Source organism: Bacillus rossius, chromosome 12, assembly GCF_032445375.1.
Source record: "Bacillus rossius redtenbacheri isolate Brsri chromosome 12, Brsri_v3, whole genome shotgun sequence".
Classification (NCBI taxonomy): Eukaryota; Metazoa; Arthropoda; class Insecta; order Phasmatodea; family Bacillidae; genus Bacillus; species Bacillus rossius.
Window position 1 is genome coordinate 13536646 of NC_086339.1, and position 25224 is coordinate 13561869.

Below are 25224 nucleotides of genomic sequence, written 5' to 3' on the forward strand. Positions count from 1 at the left end.
AAAAATGGTAGGTTACTGACACATAAATATTTATAGTATGTTGTAAGGTAGACAACGTGCATAACGTGGAGTACTAGACGGCAGAAGCTGTTGTTAGTCGTGCCTAGTATTTGTAAATTTATTTCATATAGGGAATCAGTAGAAACTAAGAGACACCACTTTGGTTTCAAAATTTCATATGCCATATATATATATTTTCGTTTAATATAAAAAATGTATCCACGTTAAGGTAGAGATTACGCAGAGAGAGATTTTCAAAGACCATATAAATGTATAAAATGTATATTAACTATATTATTACATTTGCAATCGTTACTAATTGTGCAGGATAAATTTTTCGACTACCGACCAAGGTCACATTTCTACGTAAGGGACCTTCAAGGACCAAGAGGGTGCGTGTGAGTGACGCTAGCGAATCATCCTTTCCTCGAATGGATACGCCATTCAAGGCTAGAGGCAAGGGCCTAGTCAAGTCAGGGCCACGGCAAATATCTAGAGAAACTCATTAACCAGCTTAGAATAACGAATACACGGCTAAATTTATGGTTACTGAATACTAGAAATTATAGTCACGTTTTATTTTAAAAAATAATTAACTATTTGAAAAGAAAAAAAAAACACCCGAGGGTCATCAGAAGGCCAAAAATTTGTATTAAAGCATCATCTTCTTGTGTCAACGTTTCTAGAGAAGGAACACGGGATGTGAATTTTGCGGGGGAAAGTGAGGTGGAGGGGTAGAGTTATCCATAACACTCCCCTCGGACCCACGAAAACAGGCCTATCGAATATTTATTCGTGTTACAGCTCCCACCCATGGCTGGAAGCTCTCGGAAGCGGCATATGGGAGTGTATCCCGGCTCGGCAGTGTTGTTGTTTGTTTGTTGTTGTTGTTGTTGCTGGCGTGAGCGATGGCCCCCGCAGGAATGCGCGCCTCTAGGGGTCCACTTTCTCCGCCCCGCCCCGCCCAGAGCGCCGGTTGCGTCACGCTGCAGGCCGCCGAAACTGGGGCCGCCCGCCCCGGGTGCAGCGCCGACGGCCTTGCCTCGCTCTGCACGCCGAGCGCCGCGGCTTCCGCGTTCCGCGCCACAAGCAGTCGCCGCCAACAACGGGGCGTTGCGGTTCTCACCCTCGAACTAGGAAAAAAAAAAATTGTGAGCGAGTCTTTCACCACTCGCCAGAGATGTGAAACATCTTTATTAACCTAGGGTAACGAGCAAATCCATGTGTTCTCGTGATTTAAATACACTTATAATTCAGTGGTTTGGGGAAGGGGGGGGGGGGGCAGTTTTGGAAAACGCACGCGTGGAAAGAACGATATTGCGTGCGTCACGCATGCCTATGTGTGTGTGTGTGTGTGTGTGTGTGTATAGAACTTTCAGCCGTGTACGGAGGGCCCGCGTTACGAAACACACGGTCAGCACTGCTCCAGTATGTGGAATAACCCCTCCTTTTTTTTTTTTTTTTTGCTCTCCTTCTAACCGCTTGTTCACGGTAAAAAATAAAAATAAAAATTTTAAAACTTGCTTCCTGGCCCGGCGCCCGTTCGGGTTCGGTGCTAAGCGGTTGCCTTCCCGCGAAACGCCCACATTCACTTTCTACGTTGAGAAACAAGCAAGTGCTCTGATTTGTTGTATCAGTTTATTTTGTAGTGTGTATAGCTACCTCGCTTTTAAAATAAGTGTTTTGGGAGACTTTTTTCCTTCCTCGTGTTCATCTTGCCGCCTCGTAACTTATAACCAACGAGAAGTTCTCCAGGTCAAAACATTTTAAATTTAAGTTTTGACACCTAAGTAAAGCGAAGTGGATTTCTGTGAGAGAGAGAAAAGAAAACCTCTCAACTGTGTCGCGAAATGTAAACCTGAAAATTTCCAGTTCTGTAATCAATCAAGTTCTTATAAGTTCGTCCCCCAAAAGTTTAAAAATGCAAAAAAAAAAAAAAAAAAAAACATTTTTTTTTAAATTTCATGGAAGTCAATCGTTAAAACTGAGTAAATTGATCAGAGTTCCACATAAATATAAAATAGTAAGCTGAAAGAGAGACAGGAGATCCAATTAAGTTGTGGTTTTAAAACATGTAGGTATTGATAAGTCTATGGGGTGTGTAAGGTCTGTTCTAAAGTTTTAGTCAACTGTGTTATCCAGAATAAGGCTAATGCAAGACGTGTGCTTAGTAGCTTGAAAGGCACTCGCTAGGAAGAATCGTAAACATTCCATGTCGAAGTGAGTAATGTTAAACATAGGTGCTCACAACACATCAGTAGAGGCAAGATAATTTGTTGAATAGCAGTAAAATCGAAATAACAGCGAAATTGAAGTCAAATAAACCGCCAAACACTTAAATGAAAGTCAATACACAGAATAACACCGAAATGCAAGGCAAACACAAAATGCAGCGAAAGTCACGTCAATTATAAAATATTATTTTATGTCTTATTTAATATTAAAATTTTTTTCTAAGTTTACAAAATATTCAGTCTCTATGTGTAGTTATTAAAAAGTAAAGCATAGCGTTGTATAGCTAGTGCCCCACATTAATAGTTAAAGGGCTACTGTCATGGCCGGCACATTATGCCTAAACTACGGAATGACAAGTATGGGCATCAATTACAATGACATCCTTGTAGGCGAACAAATAATTATAGACCACGGAGGTAAGAAGTTAGGGAGTGAGATAGTACAACATTGGCCAATATCCCGTCCCTAATTCCTTGCTGATGTGTAGAGCCAAGATTTGGTGGTGTTTTAAAAAAGAATATTTCGTCATTATCTCATTAATCTTCAATAATAAGTACACGTTAGGAACAAAATTTCGATCAAATTAGTGGCACGACCCTTAAAATGTGTACACAGGACCACATTAGTACATGTTTTGATTATTTTGACCAGCGAGGGACTTTCTTCGGCGGAGAACGGGAAGCCTTCTTTTCACAGACGAGAGAGCCAAACGCCCGATCGTGCATCTTCGGTTTTTTTTTTTATCATTGTAACTCATGATAACTAATGGTCAATTAGGTTATGTTAGCTATATTATAAATACTTTAAAACATTGTGGACGGTTGATTTGGTTAGGAAGGCTACATTAAAGATACTGTGAAATCAAAAATCAAAAAAAGCGAGCATGAACTTCGGGGAACTTCGGGTGTGGCTCTCTCGTCTGTGAAATGAAGGCTTCCCGCGCAGAACCGCGTGTGGCGCTCGGACCCGCTGAGCCGGGGGTTGCCCTCTGCGGCGGGAAGCCTACAACTCACATAGTTTCGGTTCCCTACCACGTTCGTGCAACTTCGGATTTCTCTCTAAAATTGAAATTAAAATATCGAAGGGTTAGGTTAGGTTAGGTTAGGTCAGTCACAACATGCTTGTTTTCATTGATTTAGCGGCTGAAATGGCGTTAATACCAAAACGCAAAACTTCGGAAATCTTCGGAAATTCTTGCAGGGAACCGAAACTACGTGAGTTGTAGGCTTCCAGTCTGCGGCACAGGGAACCACCAGTGTCTCGATGCTGCAAGAGTGCGGGTGTGACCACAGGCATGTGCTGCTGTCCTATTCGGTCACCGCAGTCAGGTCGGGTCAGGTGGGTTTGGACTCGGGTGTGCGTGGTGTTATGTGATTGCAACACTTCTTGGGAGACCTTGTGGATGGCATCGGCCTCCAAGGACCTGCAGTGGCCAGAATAGACTGGCGCTGTGGTTTCTCGAGCCTTTGGGTCATTTTTCCGATCGACTGCTTACACGTCGTGGGATTACCTGACTGTTATTACAACCAAATTATTTGACGTCGGTCCTTCAATTGTTAGAAACCCGCGATATTCGCGCGAGAGGCTATATATAATGTTATGCCGTCATACATGTTACATGCGTTCTGATAGGATCGTGGTCACTTTTGACTCGTTGCGACTGCCAGTGGCGGCCTGGGACTTTGCGGGACCCGGGGCTGTTCACTTTAACGCAGGCCCTTCCCTGGAAATTTTGAAAAATGAAGTCTTTCGAACAAACTTTTTTCAGTCAACTTAAAACTTCATTTATTACGATGGTTTTGCTCATTTGTCTTAAAAAAATTTTAACAATATTTCCTGATAAATTACCCTCGGATCAGTTTTATAAATGCTTACGATCGAATTCCGGTGAAAGCCCGTAATTATCCATGGAAATAAACAATTTGAAATTTTGTTTTCCTAATTTGAAATCACGAAATTGAAATTGGTACTGACTGGTACTTTGATGTACGTGTGATTAAAATTTTAATTTTGATTTTCCCACTATTGTCCATATTTTTAACAGAACACTAGACAAACAAGTGTGCGAAATTGAAAACACGGTCGCGGGGCCCATATAGTTGTGGGACCGTGGGCGATTGTCCAGCTTGCCCTGCCTTGGAGCCGCCCCTTGATGAAGGGCAAACCAACAACAAAGTTACAATCTTCACATTACTCAATCACATGCAATCCGGCCGAAAGGTTAAATTGTGGCAGCGGCTAGAGGAAATATGGCACCGACTTATTGATGTAAAAATGCAAAGAATTAATCCTTCTACCAAAAAATAATGTTTTTTTTTTCAGACTGCATTGGGGCGTAACGAAATAACCATGGCACAATTAAAATACTCGCTAGATAGAAAAAATTCACGTTTCTGGATTTTAACTTGTTAAATGAATCCACCAAACTTCGGGGTATCAAATAACTCCTTGAAGTTCTGGTAGTATCTGGGTGGAGTAGGATGTGGGCAGTAGGTAGGTAGCCCATATTTCGTCCCCCAGTCGTATTTAGACCCTTACGAGCTCTCCGGAGTGTGTTCTTGTTCTAAAAATTTGGATGTTTACTTCACAACTATTCATGCATAAGAATATATTTCACAGAAAGAAAACAAAAGTATATTCACGTTGAAAAAAAATGTTGCAGTCGAAAAAAATTGAATTTGGGAAAAAGTGTTCTTAATTTCGTCCCTTTTATTTAAAAAAAAAAAACAAATAAAATAACGTACTTTAAAGGTTTTGTTTCTAAGAAAACTTAAAAATATTTTAACCCTTTTTTTCTTAAAAAAATATTTTTTTTTCTTCAAAAATTGGAGATGCTTATTTTCTGCACACCTTGTTTCGTTTTGCCACAGCAACTTCAGGAACAGACGGGACCATTTGCGACCAGCACATTTTTTTTTCAACTGAAAAAGGATGTTGAATTTTTTTGCGTATCGCAAGTTGAAACGCCATGCGACGAATGTCTTTTACAGTTAGGTCATAGTAATTGCTTTCCATGGTCGTGCAGTAATCCACCAATTCTTTCTCCAATGTTTCAGGCAAAATTGGTTTTTTGCCTATTTTTGTACATACTAATTCTAATAGTTTTCCAAAACAGAAACAAGCGACGTTTCGGGAACTGCTATCTGCTCCCGTCCTCAGGCAGAGACGCACATGGTACGAAAACACAAGTGTTTGTTTCGTCTTTTCGTTTTGTCTTGTTTTTGTCTCGTTTCAACTGTTGTGCTGAATTTTTTTGGGTTCAATATTTTTGTTCTGTCATCATTTGTGGGGTTTTTTCGTTCTTTTCTGTTTTGGAAAACTATTGTGTTTGTTTCGTCTTTTCGTTTTGTCGTGTTTTTGTCTCGTTTCAACTGTTGTGCTGAATTTTTTTGGGTTCAATATGTTTTTGTGCTGTCATCATTTGTGGGGGTTTTGTCGTTCTGTTAGTCCATTTTTCTTAGTTTTTCTTTGTTTATTGACCATATTCCTGTTATGGAATATTATGTGGTGTTTGTATCTTGTTGACAACAGCAAGTGTTTGCTTAATTTGTGTTTTAGGCTTTTGGTTTTTCGTAGTTTTCTTCTACAGACATACATGTGCTCAGCAATGGCGTATGTCCAAAAGCTTACATCAAGTCATGCACTCCCATTGCACAAATCTTTCAAAGATAATACCCCCCTTTTTTTATTTTATTTCGGCCGACTGATGGCCAGGCCGTGTAGGGTAGGTGCGTCTATAAATAGCAACCGCGGACTCGACCGCGGTCTGGCCGGCCGCGCGCGTGATTCGGGCGGGTGCGGTCAGGTGTGCGCGTGCGTGCGTGCGTGTGTGTGATGTCCGTCGCGTAACACGGGGCGGCCCGTGGTCCAGTTGCGAGGCGGCGGACAAGCTCCTCCGCGACCCACATCCAGGGCACTTCCTGGGCCCCCCGCGCTCTGCGGTGTATATAAGCCTCCTGGGGTCCCTCGCCGGTCACTCGTCCAAGTCAGTCCTCCGCCTCCAGAGTTGCAGCCGGGCCGACCAGACATGGCGCTCAAGGTACGCGTCTTAGCTGGCGGGAGGAACCTTCACAGCGCTTCCGCGTGCCGGGATTCGAACCCGGGTCGTCTCCATTGAGATTCACACTGCGTCATCTCGCACGTCGACAAATCGTGAACGTGACGGACGTTACCTGACCGTTAACCCTCCCTCGTCGCTGTTCCATTCGATCTCTTCAAACTTGTACCGTTTCCTAAAGTCATCCTGGGAGCCTCAGTGGTAAGTATGCCGTGAGTTTAGGTGAATTTACTTCTGAGGACACTCCCTTCGTCGGAGGAGTAGTAGTCACTGGTTCGAGTGAGGCAAACTGCGTGTGGGCTTCCTCGGACGCGATACGGGTTCGACGCCCGGACGGTACCTCCCGGAATTTTTCATACAAGTGTTGGACGTGTCGGTCTTTTTCCGGTGGTCGCTCCTGGATGTCTTCAGTTCAGAAGCGTGTCGTTGCATGTTGTGATGCCCCGCGGTTGAGCCCCTCCCTTCCACACGCCGCCACCGAGTGTTCGTTTTACAGCCTTCGTCAGTTTGTCAGCTCTTGTGACAAAAATGTCCGTGCTATTGATGGTTCACGCGGAACCTTAGACATTAAATATTGTTTACTGGGCCTAGTTTTCTGATTTTCGCGGGTAGGTTAGGTAATACGTAGATATCATCATCCGTTATGAAAACATAGTTTCTTAGGTAACATACATTCAATTACGCCGATAAGGATAACGCGCGGCGACATGGACCACAGAAGTGATAAAAAATAAATCGACCCAATGAATTCCGCAAGTTATGTTCCATACCGAGCCCACACAGAGGCCGGTGAAGTAACTGAACCCACTCTGTTAACCGCGCTGGTATTCACATGTTCGAAATATTATTTTATATTCATTCATCATATTTTATGGTCCAGTCATTTGGCTCATAGGTAAGAGCGTCTGCTTGGTGGTGCAGAGGTTTAAGTCCGGACCCTTGGAAGTAATTTTCCTTCCAGGTTTCAGGATTGGGTGTTGTGTTGATCTTTCGCCTTCATACCTCGGAATCACTGAAGGATCATTTTGTCCATGACCACCTCCCCCACAGATAATCAGCCGATCTTCGCATTTGAATATTATCTTTATAATAGTATAACTATCCTTTTATAAAGTTTTATAATTTATTGTCATATAATGTGTGCGGAAACTTTATAGTATTAACTGTTTAGAGATCTTAACAAGATGAGCAGTATTTTAATAAAATTCCTGTTTGAAAATCAGGACCAAAGCTGGTATTTAGTTGTTTTTTTTTTTTTTTTCACTTTTATCGGAGCCGTTTATAATAGTCTAAAATTTCCTTCTGTTTCGTGCTGTTTAGTGCTGGCATCTGCGCGTTTTTGCGTTTTTGTGTAATTTACGTTTATGATTCAGGCAGAGAATTCTAGCGGTGGATGGAGATAGTACGTACTTGAAAAGCGAATACTTATCACGCTCGGCATTAAACAGTGCGACGCATTGCCATGTGTTTTTTTCTGCCCAAAGATGTCTGCAAGTGCACGAGGGCAACCAGGATTGTCCTCGTGTAACCTGAGATCCCTGCTCGGCGTAAGCTGGGCAGGAGGAGGGGCGTGCTTTCAAGCAACACGGATCCTTGAGATGGGCAACAAGCTTGTGCCGAAGATTTTATAGGCCTATCCTAACAAGTCTATCAGCTGTTTCCTGATTCTACCTTTGTGGTGCAGGTACAGGGAGGGAGTTGTGGAAAGCTGGACATGTTCCGGAAAACATGTCTTATTAGATAGTTTATTACTATGGTAAAGATTTTAGAATGAATATATGCATTTATTACGCAAAATGATGTCATATTCTATTTAAAAGTAAATTTGTAGGTAATTTTTTGAGGAAATTTATTCCAAACACGTTTGAAACATGGTTTCACGACTTGAAATTTACGAACACTCGGGGAAAATTTTCACTGGCATGTAGGCGGACCTCTTTGGAAGCCCCAAACTCATATCTCGTGGTTGACTTAAAAACGCACTAAACGTGTTCGACTTTCACTCGCGTTCCCGTCGGCTGCTAATGGCACGAGCGGCGGTGGCGGCCCCTGAGAGGTTATGCAGCTCCTCTCGTGCCGTCGTCGTTCGGCGCTAACACGGCCTCGCACTCGGGGGCGCCAGGCGCCGACGTGTTGATATCTGTCGTCGTTCCCCCCCTCCCCTTTTTCCATTCTCGCCCGCTCGGTGAAAGTCCGGCTGCTTATGTCACGGCCTGGGTTCAAACTGATATCGCTTTCGTGATTCGAAGGAAAACGCCGACCGCTACTGCTGACAGTCGACGAGAGCTGCTGACGGCTTAAATTCTCCAACCCGCGTGCCGACAGTCAGGTCCGAGGTCTGCATTAGTTCAGGCTTTCGGTTGGCAGCCGCGTCGAGGTTGCGTAATTATTTTTACCTGAGTAGGTGACAGCATCCCTGAAGGTAGCGACTGAAGTTCTCACCGAAACTTTGGAGAAAAATTATTCAAACCTGATGATTCTATCTTATAAGCCTAGCTAAGCTACACTTAGTGGCTTTCTGGGCTTGCTGTCACGTTAAAGTCACCACAATTACGTGTCTTAACGTGATTCTATCTTACAAGCCTATCGAAGCTACACTTCGTGTCTTGCTGTCACGTTAAAGTCACCACAATTACGTGTCTAAACGTTCGTTAAAGTCACCACAATTACGTGTCTAAACGTTCGTTAAATTCACGACAATTACGTGTGTTAACGTGCGTTAAAGTCACCACAATTACGTGTCTTAACGTTCGTTAAAGTCACCACAATTACGTGTCTTACTGCACGATTACGTGTCTTACTGCACGATTACGTGTCTTACTGTCACGTTAAAGTCACCACCATTACGTGTCTTACTGTCCGCCATCATTACGTGTCTTATTGTAAAGTCACCTTGTTTACGTGTCTTACTGTCGATTTGAAGTCACCTCGTGTATGTGTCGTACTCTTGAATTGAAGTTACCTCGTGTACGTGTGTCTTAATATAACATTGAAGTCACCTCGCGCACGTTGAAATCATTTCGTGTTATCTTGCAAATCACCTCATTTCGTATTTTATTTTTACATTGAAGTAACCTCGTACAAAAATTGTTGTTACATCGAAGTAGCAGTATCATTTGTATCAGTGACTAAGCGTTAATCATCGTCAGGAGAACTCTTCATCTTCATAATTTTAGTGTTGTTTAACGTAGCGTCGGCGAGATAAAACTACTAGGAAATATCTTAATATAGGATTATGAGTAGTGTGTCTTGCGATGCAACTCGTGTACCCATTTACAGTCTGGGGGTAAAATAATGTATTTGTACTTGAAAGATTTTCTCCTATATCCCGGCAGACAAGTATGTGCTTTGAGTTTGATCTTATGTGTAGTGTAAATCTTTTAAGTTATTTTGTACTATCTTGTTATTCTGATAAGCTTGTACCTTTTCATTTCCAAGGTCTAAAACTCAGGTAACACAATCATCTTAATATTATATTTGACACCTATTGCATCAGACCTTTTAAACAAGAGGTCATAATATCTTCTGATGTTATCTTCATGCTGTTTCGTTTGTCTTACAGCTCGCTGTTCTTGCTGCCGTCTTGGCCATCTCTACTGCTGAGTACGCCGCCGCCGCCTACGGCACCCGTGCCTATGCTGCCCCAGCCTACGGCACGCACGCCTATGCCGCCCCCGCCTACGCCGCCCCCGCCTACGCCGCCCCCGCCTACGCCGCCGCGCCAGCCTATTCTACACACACCTATGCCGCCGCCCCAGCTATCGCTGCCGCCCCAGCTATCGCTGCCGCCCCAGCCTACTCTACACACACCTATGCCGCCGCCCCAGCTATCGCCGCCGCCCCAGCTTATGCTCCAGCATATGCCGCTACCTACGCTCCGACTTACGCCGCCCCCGCCGTCGCCAAAGTGGCGGCTCCCGTCGCTGTGGGCGCTGACTTCAACCCGCACCCCAGGTACAGCTACGCCTACAGCGTGCAGGACGCGTTGACGGGCGACAACAAGGCGCAGCAGGAGACCCGAGACGGAGACGTGGTGCAAGGAAGCTACACCCTCATCGAGCCTGACGGCACCCGCCGCACGGTCGATTACACCGCCGACCCCGTCAGCGGCTTCAACGCCGTCGTGCACAAGGAGCCCCTGGGTGTCGCCAAGGTCGCCGCCGCCGCCGCGGCTCCCGCCCTCGCGTACGCCGCCCCTGCCATCACCAAGGCGTACGCCGCCCCCGCACTTGCCTACGCAGCCGCCGCTCCGGCCATCTCGTACGCCGCCCCCGCCATTGCCAGGTACCCCGCGGCGCCTGCCCTGAGCTACGCCGCTCCCGCCTACGCCAGGTACCCCGCGGCGCCTGCCCCGAGCTACGCCGCCCCCATCACCAAGTACGCCGCGGCTCCAGCCGTCTCTTACGCGGCGCCGGCCCTTTCTTACGCCAGTTACGCCGCCGCTCCAGCCCTCAGCTACGCCGCCCCTTTGGCGAGGTACCCCGCCGCCCCCGCGCTGGCGTACGGCGCCCCGGCCGTGGCCAAGGTCGCCGCCCCAGCCATCACTAAGGCGTACGCCCCTGCCTACGCCGGCCCGGCCGCCTACTCCTTCCACGCGTCGTTCAGCTCGCCCTACGTCAGCTACGCGTACTGACGAGGCGCTCAGCCGTCGTGCCACCCCTCCTTCCCCCCCTTCTTCCAAGTGAGCCTGTGTTGTTGCTTGTCCTCGTGTTGATGTCTAGTGTGCCATTCATGCCATTTGCTTTTGTAAATATGTATTTACTTCGACTATGTTGATGTCGTGCTCAAATGATTGTACTTAGCTGTAGATAATAAAATATTTTCTTATTGTATTTTCTTATTATTTATTTTACCGTGTACCTAATTATTAGTTATTTCCTCTTCCCGTCTCGTCGACAGTGATCATCAGAGACTGCAACGAACGACGCAAACATCTAAAATATACTGGAAAAGGAATATACTATGAAGTACCACTCTTATAGCATTGCCCCACCCCCTTTTTTTTTTTTGTTCTTGATAGTGACACGGCATCACCGACATATTTCAGTAGGCTCGGGCCAATGTTAATTTTTTTCATGCGGATGGAAGCTGCACAATGTGTTGGAAAAAAACCATTTAAAGGGGACCAACTAAATATCTCCGCCCTCTCCTCCTGCTGAAAGGGAAGCCCTGATATTCACTTACTCTTGATCGATTACGAAAATAACCTGTTAGCCGCTTGCACGTGATATTTCGCGGTCGAAATAAAAAACCCACATTAAAATTATCTATTCATTTTCACGATTTTTAGAATATTAAATGTTGTTCACCTTACCCAATGGACCTTTCAATAAGCTACGGACGCCGGCACGCGTGAAAACCTACCATCCCGGGAAAATAAAAAAATAAGAAAGGAATTTCTGCGAGAATTTTATACTTAAACAATGATTTTACGTGCTGTGTATGTAACTGACATATAACCAATTTTTTTTTTTACTTACACCAACCACTTTAGACGAAAAATACCTATCATAAAAAAACTTATTTTTGCGAGAATATTAATGGTATAACAAATTTAACCTAACCTGCCTTTTACTTTTACAACAGAAATAAATACGAAGATGACCGAAGAAAGAATATTCTGGTGTCTGACTCATGATCTGTGAAACATAGGTTTCTTTCACGTAAAGATAAGTTATCCGGGGCAGCCGTTTTCGTTGGCTGCCAAATACATTTTGTACAGTTCGGTCAGTGACAGTAATACAGTTAATAGATTTTTTTTTAATTATTAAGCATTGTTTCTAGATTTTCTCACACGTTTATATGAAGATTAAATATGTAAAAGGTTATTTCAAATTAATGATTAAGCAATCCTCTAAACACGTTGATTAAAAAATAATCCAAAATTGAATGGTGTAATTATAAAAAAAGATAAAGGTTAGGAAATAATAATGCAAATTTTTTTTCCTTGCATTAAGTATGAAATTTTGGATAAACTTCCAATGTAAAATAAACTATTTTTACTGTTTTCAGACTTAATTTTAATTTTTCATTGTAATCGGCATCAGTTTGTATTGGAATTTGTGTTCCGTTCTCATTGAACACTAATGTTGTGATCTTAGTTACGTTACTGAATCCATATTACTTCAACATTGTTTCTAAAAGTAATCAAAGTTATTTTATATTATAATCATAATAATTAATACCTAGGTAATCAATGCAAATATAGCATTTTTAAACCTTTTAATTATATACGTTACAATTTTCTGTTTCGAAATGAATAGACGAGTTTATAGTGTAATACGTATAACTCTACAGGTGTTATTTTAATGTTTGTGTTTTTTTTTTAAATATTTAAGTATGAATTAGTAATAAAATATCACCAAAATTTTCATTTATAAGGAATGACTGTTATTGACGATTCAATTTTGATGCACCGTATCTTATGCGTTTAACATATATTAATTTAGTGTGTTAAAAACTAAATAGAATAAATTGGTAATTTGTTGTGAGTCATACTTCCGTTCTTATTAAATGTGTATGTAAAAATAAATCCCGTTAATTTATTGTGTACTTGTTTGACAACAGATGGCGTTGTGTTTGTTGCAGGTAAGTGGCGCTACCTATACGGAAGTTCTTGGAACTACTTGCTTCTCCGCCTCGTGACGCAACGTGAGTTCAGTTTATTTTATTATTCTGAACGCTAGGACTTCGCCAGGGTTGGCATGGACGTGTGTGCGTGTAACATGGTCACTACTCATAAACATTTGGCATATCTGCTTTTTTTTTAGGTTGTTTGAAACATCAAAATCGTAACTTTTTTCCTCCTCTCTGTAATGCGTTATGAAAGACGTCACCACAGAACACTACAACCGTAAATACACAACCCCTATATACGTTTATAACTATAGTAAAATGTTTTAATTTGTATAAAAAATAAAGAAACGATTAATTATTTAATATATATATATATGAACATATTTCGAAGCTGGTTTTCACTGTTCTTCGTAGGGAAACCACAAGAAAGGACAAGAAAAATGAGTACACAAACCCACGCAAATTCACAATCTTTCTTTCCCATTCTTGTACTGTCTCTATGACGTACAGTGAAAACCAGCATTGATATATGTTTTTAATCAATCGTCATTCAATGAACGATAAATTACTTATTTTACTGAATGAATAACTTAGCAGATATATTCATATAGGTCACACGGAATCTGGAAATATGTTCGTTTTGTTAAATTAATAGCATACCCAGCGTTCGTCCCCAAAAATTTCGTGATATATACATATATACATACATAATGTTTTTGTTGCATTCATTTTATGTTTGGATAACTTTGAAGCTCAACGATTTTCAAATAAATTAATGCTATGTAAAAGTCTTGCTACAATGGAAATACACGTTGCTACAGTCACACAACACCAAAACATTAAATAGTCACAGTATTACACTTAGCATATATTTTCTTGACCAGAAAACAGCCTTTGGTTCTGATTACGATTACTTCATTCGTAGCACAGTCAAGTTTTACACATAGTTAAAGCTCAGTTGCTGAAGTAAGTTATAACGAAAAACTTCGTAGTGTTAGTATGGTATTAAATATTTTTTTTATCCTGGACGCGGCTAAACTTAAACCCACAAGCCACGGCTATTTAGACACTGATTGTGGAAGCCTGTCAACTTTTCTAGCGCAAACGCAAGTTGTACCATAAAACTTTATATCAATCCCTGCGATTCATCTGCGATTTAAGTATGAAGCCGTAGAAGCGATAACGAAGATTTATTACAACTTAATTTTCTAGGTAAGTGATATTTATATTTTCTGTATGATTTCTGAGTTCCCGGAATTTTCATAAGTCCATATAACTAATGACAAAATTAGCTTCCGAATGTTATTATTCTCTTTCTTTTTTGTTTTTGTTTTGTTTTAATGGAACATATGATTACTGATCTGATTTTTCTACATAACGTCAACTTTAATAACTGTGGTGGCACAGTCAACTTTCAAAAAAATTTTGTACGTCAATACTTATTATTCAAATCGAGCTCAGTTTACCTAAAACGCCTTACAGCTGTAATACGTTTCACCCATAAAATACTTCGCACAAAATCAGTCGATTAATATAATGACGTCGGATAAAATATGAACGAAACTGTGAATTTTAAAGTTCTGGTTTTTACTTAACTGGCGTACTTTTCCTGATACATATTGAGATTGTTGTGCGTGAGGTTTTTTATTTTATTTTTTACTTCGAATACCTGAAGAGCACGTCAGAAAATCCTGGGCCTATTCAGAACAGAAGGACATTTCTTCTGCGTCTCTGTTTCGTATTTTTCTTCGACCCCACTATTTATTATCTGTAGGCCTGTTTTTTGTTGCGTGTTCGGAAATGCTGTTTCCTAATACAACCTTTAGAATACTCTTTAGCCTAAAGGATTCTTGAAACTTTCATCTTAAGGGATGTCGGTTTTTTTTCTATCCTTTCGAATAGTTGGAAGTATCCTTACAGAATCGGCGATGCAGACATTCGTGAAAGGACGAGATGCTGTCATCCTTTCGAGTATTCTTGTGGCCTCTGACGCTGTCTTTTAGTAAAAATGTAACAATGGTCTATTGCTTAGCCAGTCAACTGCTTTCCATTGGCGTAGATCCCGGTTGGGGGGGGGGGGGGGGGCAGGGGGTGGCCCGGGTACCCCCTCCCCCGTGAATTAATAAACCCCTAACTGAGGACCCGCTTACACTTGAAAAATCGTGACTATGAAACGGAGTTGATAGTCGTAAACGCCAAAACTATGTTTTATTACATGCATACATGCCAACATATGGATTGCCTGCAACATAAAGGCACCCTATTCGGAGACGACTTGTGTCGGTCAAAACCCGCGCGCAAAACTCTCATGCCACGTGACATACCCCCCCCCCCCCTCCCTGGTGAATGCCACAGATTCGCGCCCCTGCTGCTGCCTACACCGTTTAATGTGAACTGCAAAATGATCAACTAGAGCGTGTAAACATTGTCTGAAAATATTGTGCGAAAAAAAAATATATTGTTAGTCGCAAACAGTTCAGTGCTGAAAGAGTGTGTATTTTTAACTCCTTTAATAGCGTCACTTGTAACTAACGAACTTACGATTACGTGAACAAGTTTTGGAAGTCGATTTTAACCTACTTCTAATCGTATCGATTTGAAACTTTGCCAGTATATGTAATCCGGATGACAGTACAATAATTTGACACCATCGAACTGATCTGAAGATGGAGCCAGGAAGTGGGTAGTGGAATCTTTAATGGCTGCTAATAAACCCCTTACTTTTTTGGTCCGCCCCTGACAAAAGTGCTTATATTAAAACCATAATTTATTAACCATTTTTTAGTGTGTAACTGATAACAGAGTTTTTTTAATATAATATATTTTATACGCTAGGTTGCATATAGTAGCAAGAATTTGGATATTCTTTCGCGGCTAGTTTTCCACAGAGTGCAGCCTTGAAGTTGAAGGGCCCTCTCGGTTACGGCCGCATCGGCGAAAGACACATGCTCCCTATCTGTTCGGTGTTTCATGGAGCCGAAGAAAACTCTGCTAGGGATGGCGCTTGGGCGGTTTCTGCCCCGCGACCGCCGCTGCAGCTGCAGGTGCTCGGGGTAAACCGGCCTCGGTTGGGTTCGGGTTCAGTGCAGGCGGAGCTGGGGGGGGGAGGGGGGCTTTGGGCCGGCAGAGGAGAGGGGGAGAAAGTAAATGGTGCCCGTTTTCATTATGGTAATTGGATTGTTATGGGCACATTCGCCACCTTCCTCCGGGTCCAGGCGACGTGACGCAATTTCCCCCCCCCCCTTATCCTCATGTCCTTCTTACCCCTCCTTCCCTCAGAGTCCCCAACCGCAAGGGGCCGCGACTTTGCGGTCGAGTTGTGGTCGTCTTCCAGGCTGTTGTTGCGCGTGCAGTTGTTTCAGAGGGGGGAAGAGATACGATTTTTTTTTTCATGGTTAAGAGTTTTTTTTTAATTCCAAAGTACGAAGAATTCTGTCGTAAAAATATATTATGTGTTATGTAACAAATTTAAGATTGAACAGTTGTGAAAAGTAGTACAAGTGGTAAGGATTTCCTGAATTTACCTTGCAAAAACAAACATAATTACGAATACTTATAATCACGTGGAGTTGTTTAGTAGCATTGTTGACAGTGCAAAAGATGCGGAATGATACGTAGACCATTAGTCGGGATTATCGACAGAAACAAAGGGACCCGGGGGAAACTAACATTTTGTCGGGGCTATACCGTTTTATTTAAATAACAACTTTGTAACCCCGCAATTAAGAAGTTACAGCGGCCATAGCTGTAACGTGATCAGTGCGTATCACATTACTTGTCCAGGGTTCGGGCCCTGTTTTTTTTTGGTCAAAATTCCCCCCTCCCCCCCCCCCCTCAAAAAAAATAATACACACACACACATACACCTTGCTACTAGCTATTGACAGCCTGCAACTTCTACTAGTTTTTAAAACTGTTCCAAACAATTTACACGACATAGGCTATAGATGAGAACTATACAGGCTGTACCATAACTCAGCTTCAAGCCGAGAACAGTTGAATTGCCCCACCCTGCACCAAATTATTTCAATTTTTTATACATTGCGAATGTTAAAAGTTAACCGAATTTTTGCAGCATAAATCGTGCAAAGAATTCATTCGTCCAAAAAAATATAGCATGTATTATTTTGTTTTCAGTTGTTATCTATACATAGGGTGCTGCAAAATTTGTTTCTAACAATTTGGTGCAGGATGCGGATTTAAAAACATTTTAAAAGATGCTTGTAACTCTACAATTATGACAATTTGTGGTTTTTTTTTTTTTTTTTCGTTCTGTTAGTCCATTTTTCTTTGTTTTTTCCTTGTTCGTTGACCATATTCCTATTGTGGAATATTGTGTGGCGTTAAATCCTGACAACAGCAATTTTTGCTTAATTTGTGTTTTTGTCATTTGTATTTTTTTTGTAGTTTTCTTCTGCAGACATACATGTGCTAAGCAATGGCGTATGTCCAAAAGCCTACATCAAGTTATGCACTCCCATTGCACAAATCTTTCAAAGATAATACAATTTTTTTAATTATTATTTTTTATTCAGAACCGTTGTCATGTACTGGCGTTTAAGCTGTTCTGGGCTTGACCTTTAGAGGTATGGGACATTATGCATGACGAGCACCGACCAGTTTCCCAGCGCCGCGATAGGGGAGCTCCTGGATCCAGACGTGAGTGGCTTGACTTGCTCTGCCCGCGCGGGTCGGAGGTCAGTCCTCCCTCCCCACGCCCTTCTCCCGCCACGGGTCACCCAGGTCAAGGAGAGCGTCGCTGAACCGGAGCGCACGCTAACCCCGCCCCGCCCCGCGCGGCTGATCGGAACGAGAGCCTTTCATTCCTCCACTGCCCGTCGTGCGGAGCGCTGGGTCCCTCCCCTTGCCTTGTGCCGGGGAGGCCGCAGGATCCACGGTAAGCCTTATTTTCACAGACGAGAGAACCAAACGACCGATCGTGCATCTTCGGTTTTTTTTTTTTGTTCATTGTAACTCATGATAACTAATGGTCAATTAGGTTAGGTTAGCTACATTATAAATACTTTAAAACATTGTGGACGGTTGATTTGGTTAGGATAGCTACATTAAAGATACTGTGAAATCATGTAAACGGTTTCCTAGCCCTGGATAGCTACATATTAAAAAGTTAGTTGCTAAGCAACCATAAAATGATTTTACAGTATTTTTAATGTAGCTATACTTACCTAATATAACCAACCTTCCACAATGTTTTAAAGTATTTATAATGTAGCTAACCTATCCTAATCGACCGCAAAATTTAATGCCACACCGGTTTATATAATGAGATAGAACGGAGAAAAAAAAAGCAAGCATGAACTTCGGGGAACTTCGGGTGTGGCTCTCTCGTCTGTGAAATGAAGGCTTCTGCAGGATCCACACCCGTCAATCCCGAGACCCGAACATCTCCGAAGTTCACCGGAAGCTCGACGCCCGCCCGTGCAACTTCGGGCGGCACATAACACAGGATACCAACCAACCAATAAAATTGAAGGATCTTGGCTTCTGGGTTGTAGCCGTGTCCTTGGCGGATAATTCACCGACGTTTCGGTCGAAATTGCAGTCGCCATCATCAGGGAGCAGTTACCTACTTCTGTAGGTAACTGTTCCCTGATGATGGCGAAAGCAATTTCTACCGAAACGTCGGTGAATTATCCGCCAAAGATACGGCTACAACCCAGAAGTCAAACTACTTCAGACAATGGCCGTGAAAGCATGCGCACATTATTTACCAATAAAATTATTTTATAGTATTTTTCAATGTAGATAACCGTAACCGACCATTCTCGCAATATCACAAATTTGTAACATTTACACAGAACGTTAAAATAGTATACCACTATCATCTTGGAATTTTTAATTTTTAATTTTCAGAAATGTGGCTCTATTTCAAAATTTGCTATTTTTTAATCATTCAACATAAAACTTCTAACAAAATAAAGTATTACTGTAATCTAAAATGTAAATTCTCGACGTGTTGTTTTTAGATAAACAAAGAGAGTAAAGAACTTAACATGCACGAGTGAGGTCTCTGGTATGAATCTTAAGTTTTTCCCTGTTGTGCTCTCCGCCTCTCACCTTCCCACCCTTTCCCTGAAGTCGGCCATCTTGCTATTATCGGCGTCGGCCATTTTGTGGTTTAGCGTGGCGTGTGGGTGCTCGGATGAATCGGGGCGGTGCGTGGGTGCCGGGTGGGGAGGTGACACTTGCAGTCGGAGGCCCTGGGTCCATCCCGGCCTCGCGTCCTTGCGTGCAGGTCGGTGAAAGGCAGTCCTGCGTCGCCGAACCACCTCGGTGCCGACCCGGGGCCTGTGAATGTAGTGGTGCGTGGTGTGCCCACAACCTGCAGAGCGAGGCGGCGCAGTGGTAATGTGCTGGACCCACAAGCTGACCGTCCTGATTTCAGTTCTTCGTGGTTCCCTCTGCTCCAGGAAAAAAAAATAAAGATCTAGGACGGATCCCCAATACAATACAGTATCCTTATATCAGTTGTTCTTTTTTTTGTTCTTAATCACTTTATTGTTGACGAGTTGTCAAGCCCAATGAAATAAAAAAGGGGAAAAAATGCCTGGCCAAAATTATCTTTTGAAAATGAAACTGCAGCAGTTTATCATCGTATCACTGGTTAACTGTTTCCATGCCTCTCATTAATGCACGCACCGACATGATGTAGTAGCAGTAAGTGAAGTTAATTTGACCACGTGAATACATGACCTAGGTCTGACATCACTGGTAAGTCATAGCTAGGTAAAGAATTTTTACATACCACTGACATCTGTTGTGACCAAAAAATGATGTAAGGATAAATGATATCGTGCTGACATCGTACTGATATAATACCAAAATAATTTTCTTACGTACATTTGACGATGTCATATTACACATTTAAAAACAAAGTTTTAAGTTTTCACTTCTGTTGACTGTCCCCATGACTGGCTATTTTTGACGTGACAACGTCTAATAAATCGATGAACGCCGGCAGCACGCACGAAAAAGTGTCCCGTTACGCACATTATCACGTTTCACTGTGTCCCGTCACGCTCATTGTACGCTTGCGCCGCATCTATCTCTCTTCCACTCGATTGGAACAACCATCGATTTGACTTCTTCAAGGCACATTAAACTTGAAACACTCTTATTCGTTTCCTACTTTTCCTATCATCGTCCTATCCTTAACAGAATAACACATATTGGAAGAAGTTAGATAGCAAACATGTACAAAAGTTATAGTTAAAATAATCTCTTCGTTAAAGTAATAAACTTATTTGAATTAATGAGTGCAAATAAAAGTAAATTTATCAATTAAATTGTAGATTTCATTTCACTTCTTCTTTGTATCCATACAAAATAGTGATAATTCAATAAAAATGATTCAATTTTATTCATAAAAGTATGCAATCATTTCATCAATTTTGTTATGACGTTGTCACGTTAAACTATCGTCCGTAAACCGACTTTACAGACAACCAATTTTTTTTAATTTCCGTTCCATCCACGCAGTTACTCCCGTAAGCGCCGCCGCTCGGAGAGCTGAGGCGGGTGCGGGGGCCGCCCGCTGCCCCGGTGGAGGGGCGACGACGCGGAAGACCCCTCACCACGTGACATCGCCGGCGCCTCGCGGCCACGCGGAGGTCGCCTCGTCCCGGCGGAGCGGCAAGCTAATTGGCCCGGCCGTCGGGAGCAAGGTCGCCGCGAACGCAAACCTGGTTTTTATTGGCCGGTCGCGGATGGACCTGACTGTTGGGTCGTGGGAAAGGAGGGAGGGGAGTGGGGGAATATGTGTCTGGTGAACGGCAAATTGAAAAGAAAAAAAAAATGAAAGTTGTTCTCGTGACCTGATCTGACGTTTTGGAATCAACCTTCCTCCCTCCTCCTTTTTTTTTTTCTTCTTCTTCTCCACCCTACGAGAACAAGGAAAAGCGATCCCGTTCGAGATCAATCCAGTTGAAGGACGTGCTGCTTGCTGTACATTCGTTGGTTTATTTTTATATTTGTTTTGGACGCTTCTGAAAGGCTGAGGATCACAGTTCCCACGGTCTTCTTGCGAGATTGTGATTATATTTTATTCGCAAGTGTCCTTTTTTTTTAATTTCTATCTCGATTACCCACGGCAATGTATTTTGTTTGGATTCCCTAGTATGCCAAATCCAAACTCATCCTCCCGTTCTGGAAACAAATCTTACGTTGACATATACGTCGACCAGTTCCATATAAAATTAATGTTAATTATTGTATGCACATGAAGTCACGTAATCGTGTATTTTTAAAGTATGCACTTTTTTTCTGAAGTTTAAATGAAATCTGTCATATTCAATGATATTTCTTTTTTTTTTCAATCATCTCCCATCATTGATTCTGTGATTTGTGTCCAAGCCACCTGTACGAAGTCTACTGTCCGTTAGGAACCTTGCAAAGCGTAACGGGTGGTCATCAGACCAATCGTGAGGAACCAGCCCACTGTTTCGTTGCGCGCGACCTGTTACTGGACTTCAACCCTGCGATCACGGGTCCGCGCCCGCTGTGGACGTGATGCGAACCTCCCTGGAGTGAACGATCCAAACCCACATGTTGCAGTCTGGGGGAACTTGATGAACGGTGACGTTTGTGTGTGTGTCCGCGGGGGGGGGGGGGGGGGGGGGGGGGTAGTTCTGCGGGTGCACTTTTTTATTTATTTTTTACTATTTTTTATTGAATTGCATGGCTACACTTTTTTTGTTTACAGGAAATAAATAAAAAAACTTACCAAAGAGAGCTTGTGTATGTGTGCTATTAGTGTACTTTAATGTCTACGTGCACAGTTCTTACAATTAATGCCGTTAAATAAAATCACACAAAAAATGTTTTATATTATTTTAATGTTAGATGTTTGAAAAAAATCAGGGAATTGTTTTGTTAGATAAAAATAATACAATCATTCAAGAAAAATATATCCACACAATCTACTAGAGAAAATAAAACCCTACTTTAATACTACAAATGTCTATAATCATCAGCCAAATTATCCGGCCCATAGATTGATAGATTTTTTTTTCTTTGGACGAATAGCTATCATTAGCATTTCGCCCATTGCTTGATATCTGTTCATCACTTCATATTGTCATAAAAGTCGCGTAACTTCGCCCAAAATGTGTGCACAACGTGATTTTATATTTCCGGAACGTTGCAGAGTGAACGCCTGCGAGACGGCAACCCGCTACACGAACGACACTACAGAGTTGCAGGGGCGCAGGGGAAACGCTTCGTTGCCCGCAGTTACTGGTGGACCATAACCGTTTTGACTCGCCTTGTTGCAGGCATCTTCAAGGGTGATGTCGCGGCTCTTACCTCTGCCATCTCTGGTTTCAATGCCCGTCTGATACCAGTGGAGAATATTTGCGTACGTGTAGTGGACATCTCAGTCTAGTTTTAAAATTGAATATAGAAGTGAAGGTTTGACGTAGTGACAGTTTTTTGTTAGGGAATAGTAATAAAACTGTGTTTAAAAATTATCATTTTAAAAAACAGGTTTTTATAGCTAAATAAATAAAACGCTTACATGAACTGCAAGAAATACACATAGATACATACTACTAACGTAAAACTACACGCAGCTATGAAATAATTTTACCTATACACACCCGAATTTAGGACAGTCATAACATACTCATCAAATAGGGGCAGATAAATTACTTCAATATACTGTACATTTAACTGATTTGTTTTCAAAGGTTACCTTAACGATACTAAAAATAATATTAACATATTTTTTTTGTAAATAAACCTGTTTTAACTGTTGATTGAGTTAGTTCGGTAGTAGTTTGTTACGAAAGGCACCATTTTTTTACATAATTAAGTTGTTTTAATTGAAGATATGAAGTGAATTTGGCTTTTCTTTTTCACCACTAAATTGCTTCTAATAATGTAACATGGCCATTTGAAAATTAAGACATGGCTCTTACAAAAATTACTTAATATATAGGCAATTATGCATATTTATTTTTTTCTTTTTAACTACTAAGAACAGGTACAAACTGAATATACGAAGAAAAAAAATTGCATCACGGCAAAAATGAAAATAAAAAAATTGACATCAAGAAACTACCCAATTATAATCGCAAATGAAGATAGTTGTGTCTAATTGGCAGTACACATAAAACCTAATAGCTACAATAATTATAACTTAATACGTAAAATGTGATACGTTAAAACAGGCAGTTATTATTCCATGTTTGCTGTCAACTTAAAGTAGTGCAGAAAAATGTTTTTTGTTGATTTGCAGTTAAGAAATTATAGCTGAAGTTTTAATGAAACTGTGGTTAATTATTAGCGAGTGTTCACGACGTGCATTTATATATTTCTATTTTTAACATTTGGTGTTACGGTTTGATCAGCCTAACCCAAAATCTTACACACGCACGGTAATCTATCGGAGACGTTATCAAGTTGACAACTTAGTACCTATTCTCGGTCACGGGTGTGGTTGTGTCATCGCGAGCGTATGAAGTAGGCCTCGCTTAGAATCTGCCCGATAATTATTTTCCGCAGAATTGAGGTTAACATCCAAGTATGGCAACTTCCCCCTCCCGAGCGTTGAAGGTGAATCTTGTGATTATTTAGTTTTTTTTTTCTTTTCCTTCTCCCGGGTCCATTAGTTATATAATAAGATTGTATATGTTTCCCCCAGTAAAGGTCAGGACGCGCTTAACATTTCTGATTCGCTCGCCGATCAGCGCGATCCGTTTTATGGGGCAGCTGGCAATTACGCAAATTGGCCAGGTATTTGACTTTCACCGCGCGAGGCGCTCGGAGCCCGCTGGCCGCTGGCCGCTGGGAGCGGCTTCGGACACTCGCCGAGGGGGTCGTTCCTGCTGCCGTGACGTCCTCCCGTGTCTTCCCACCCCCTCCCCTCCGCTGCTTCGCTCTGCTGGGCGGCTCGAGGGCTGGTCGGGCTCTGAGGGCCGTATTCCAAGACACAAAAAAAAAGGGTTTAGGTGTTGACTATGCAATACCTGTACCCTAACCATATTCCAAGTGCACGATAGGACACGGCCAGTCCCTTATTTTTAGGGCACTGATTTTTTTGGTGTCCTATCTGTTGCCGATTTTATCCATAAATGTATATATATTTTTTTTCCTTTTTAAAGAACTTTAACTGAACTTTTACGATTACAATTTCCCCCCCCCTTAATATCTTAAAAAAATATCAAACATAAATACGGCCAAAAATTCATCGTTTATTCTGGTACAACCAAAATTGAATATTTTATTTCACATTATAATCTCATAGTTTTAAAAAATATATGCTAAAATTACGATGGATTCCACGAAGTACAACTGTTTATAGCCTCGCACAAGTCCTCGTTTATTAAAACGGCTGCCGATCTGATACCTTACAAGGGGTTCAGTTAGGACACGTTTTGTAATATGACCTGAGAGGGTACGGCAGTTGCCAAACAAAGCAGTGCATATTCGCTACCTTACTCAAATGTCTTGGTATACCGCCCTGAGCCCTTCGCCTGAGCAGGTTCTCGTTCAAGGCCACACACACACACACGTAGTGCGCGGAGCTCCAAGGGGAAAAACAACGCCATCTGAAAACCGCTCCAGACATCCCGAGCTGTGTGTCTGTCTGTCCACGTAAAACACTCAAGAATTCGCTGCAGGACGGAAAAGTTCGTTCTGGTTTTCGGATTTAAGTTTTTTCGAACTGAATTTTCAGAAGACTTAAAAAAAAAATGGCTTAAAAGGCGTAATACAACCGGTACATATATTTTCGGAAAGCACTTACGGAACTTGCAATGCACCTTCACCTTGATTTCTCCGCATATGTAATGTCGCAGATACCGCTGAAATTTCAATCCGCGAACGAGAAGACTGGCGCGCCAGTTCAGAGCCTTGCGCTTAGAGGCGATACCTCGCTGTGAACACCAGCGAGCGTCGCGCTTATCATCCCGCCTTACTAACACAAGACACAGTCCTGACGAGGCGCCACGTTCCAGGTCATTATTATTGTTTTTTATTTTTTACGTTTAACAGGGTTAAACGTGTAGACACGTTGAGTGGTCGAATTTCATTAAAATAAAACAACTAATAGTGCTTTTTTTTCATAATTAGCTGGTAAATTTGAATTTTTTAAATTTTTGTGCATTATGGATAAAGAGAACCAAATGGAAAAAATAACTGAAAATGTTTCGGTTCAAACGCAATGCTGGTCACTGCGTGGTATGGTTTCAATTCTTTCTTAAAATGTATTTAATTTTATTTAACTTTTTTTAAATTATAAAAATTCTGATGATTTTTCAAAGGAAAAAATTATATATATAATATATATATATATGTGTATGTATGTATATGTATAATGTGTACTCATGGTGCAA

The 25224-nt window shown here is 41.9% G+C and overlaps 2 protein-coding genes across 4 annotated transcripts in view; both read left to right on the forward strand.

The window, feature by feature from the left end:
- The window catches only part of LOC134537554 (neurobeachin-like protein 1), a 611081-nt gene that overhangs the window by 451660 nt on the left and 134197 nt on the right, over positions 1–25224 (forward strand). The gene's annotated exons all lie outside the window — the stretch shown is intronic.
- Positions 6216–11124, forward strand: LOC134537555 (cuticle protein-like). The gene is made up of 2 exons (XM_063378121.1): positions 6216–6274; positions 9855–11124. Exons 1-2 carry the CDS (start codon positions 6263–6265, stop codon positions 10923–10925), a joined length of 1083 nt encoding a protein of 360 aa, XP_063234191.1. The 5' UTR covers positions 6216–6262; the 3' UTR covers positions 10926–11124.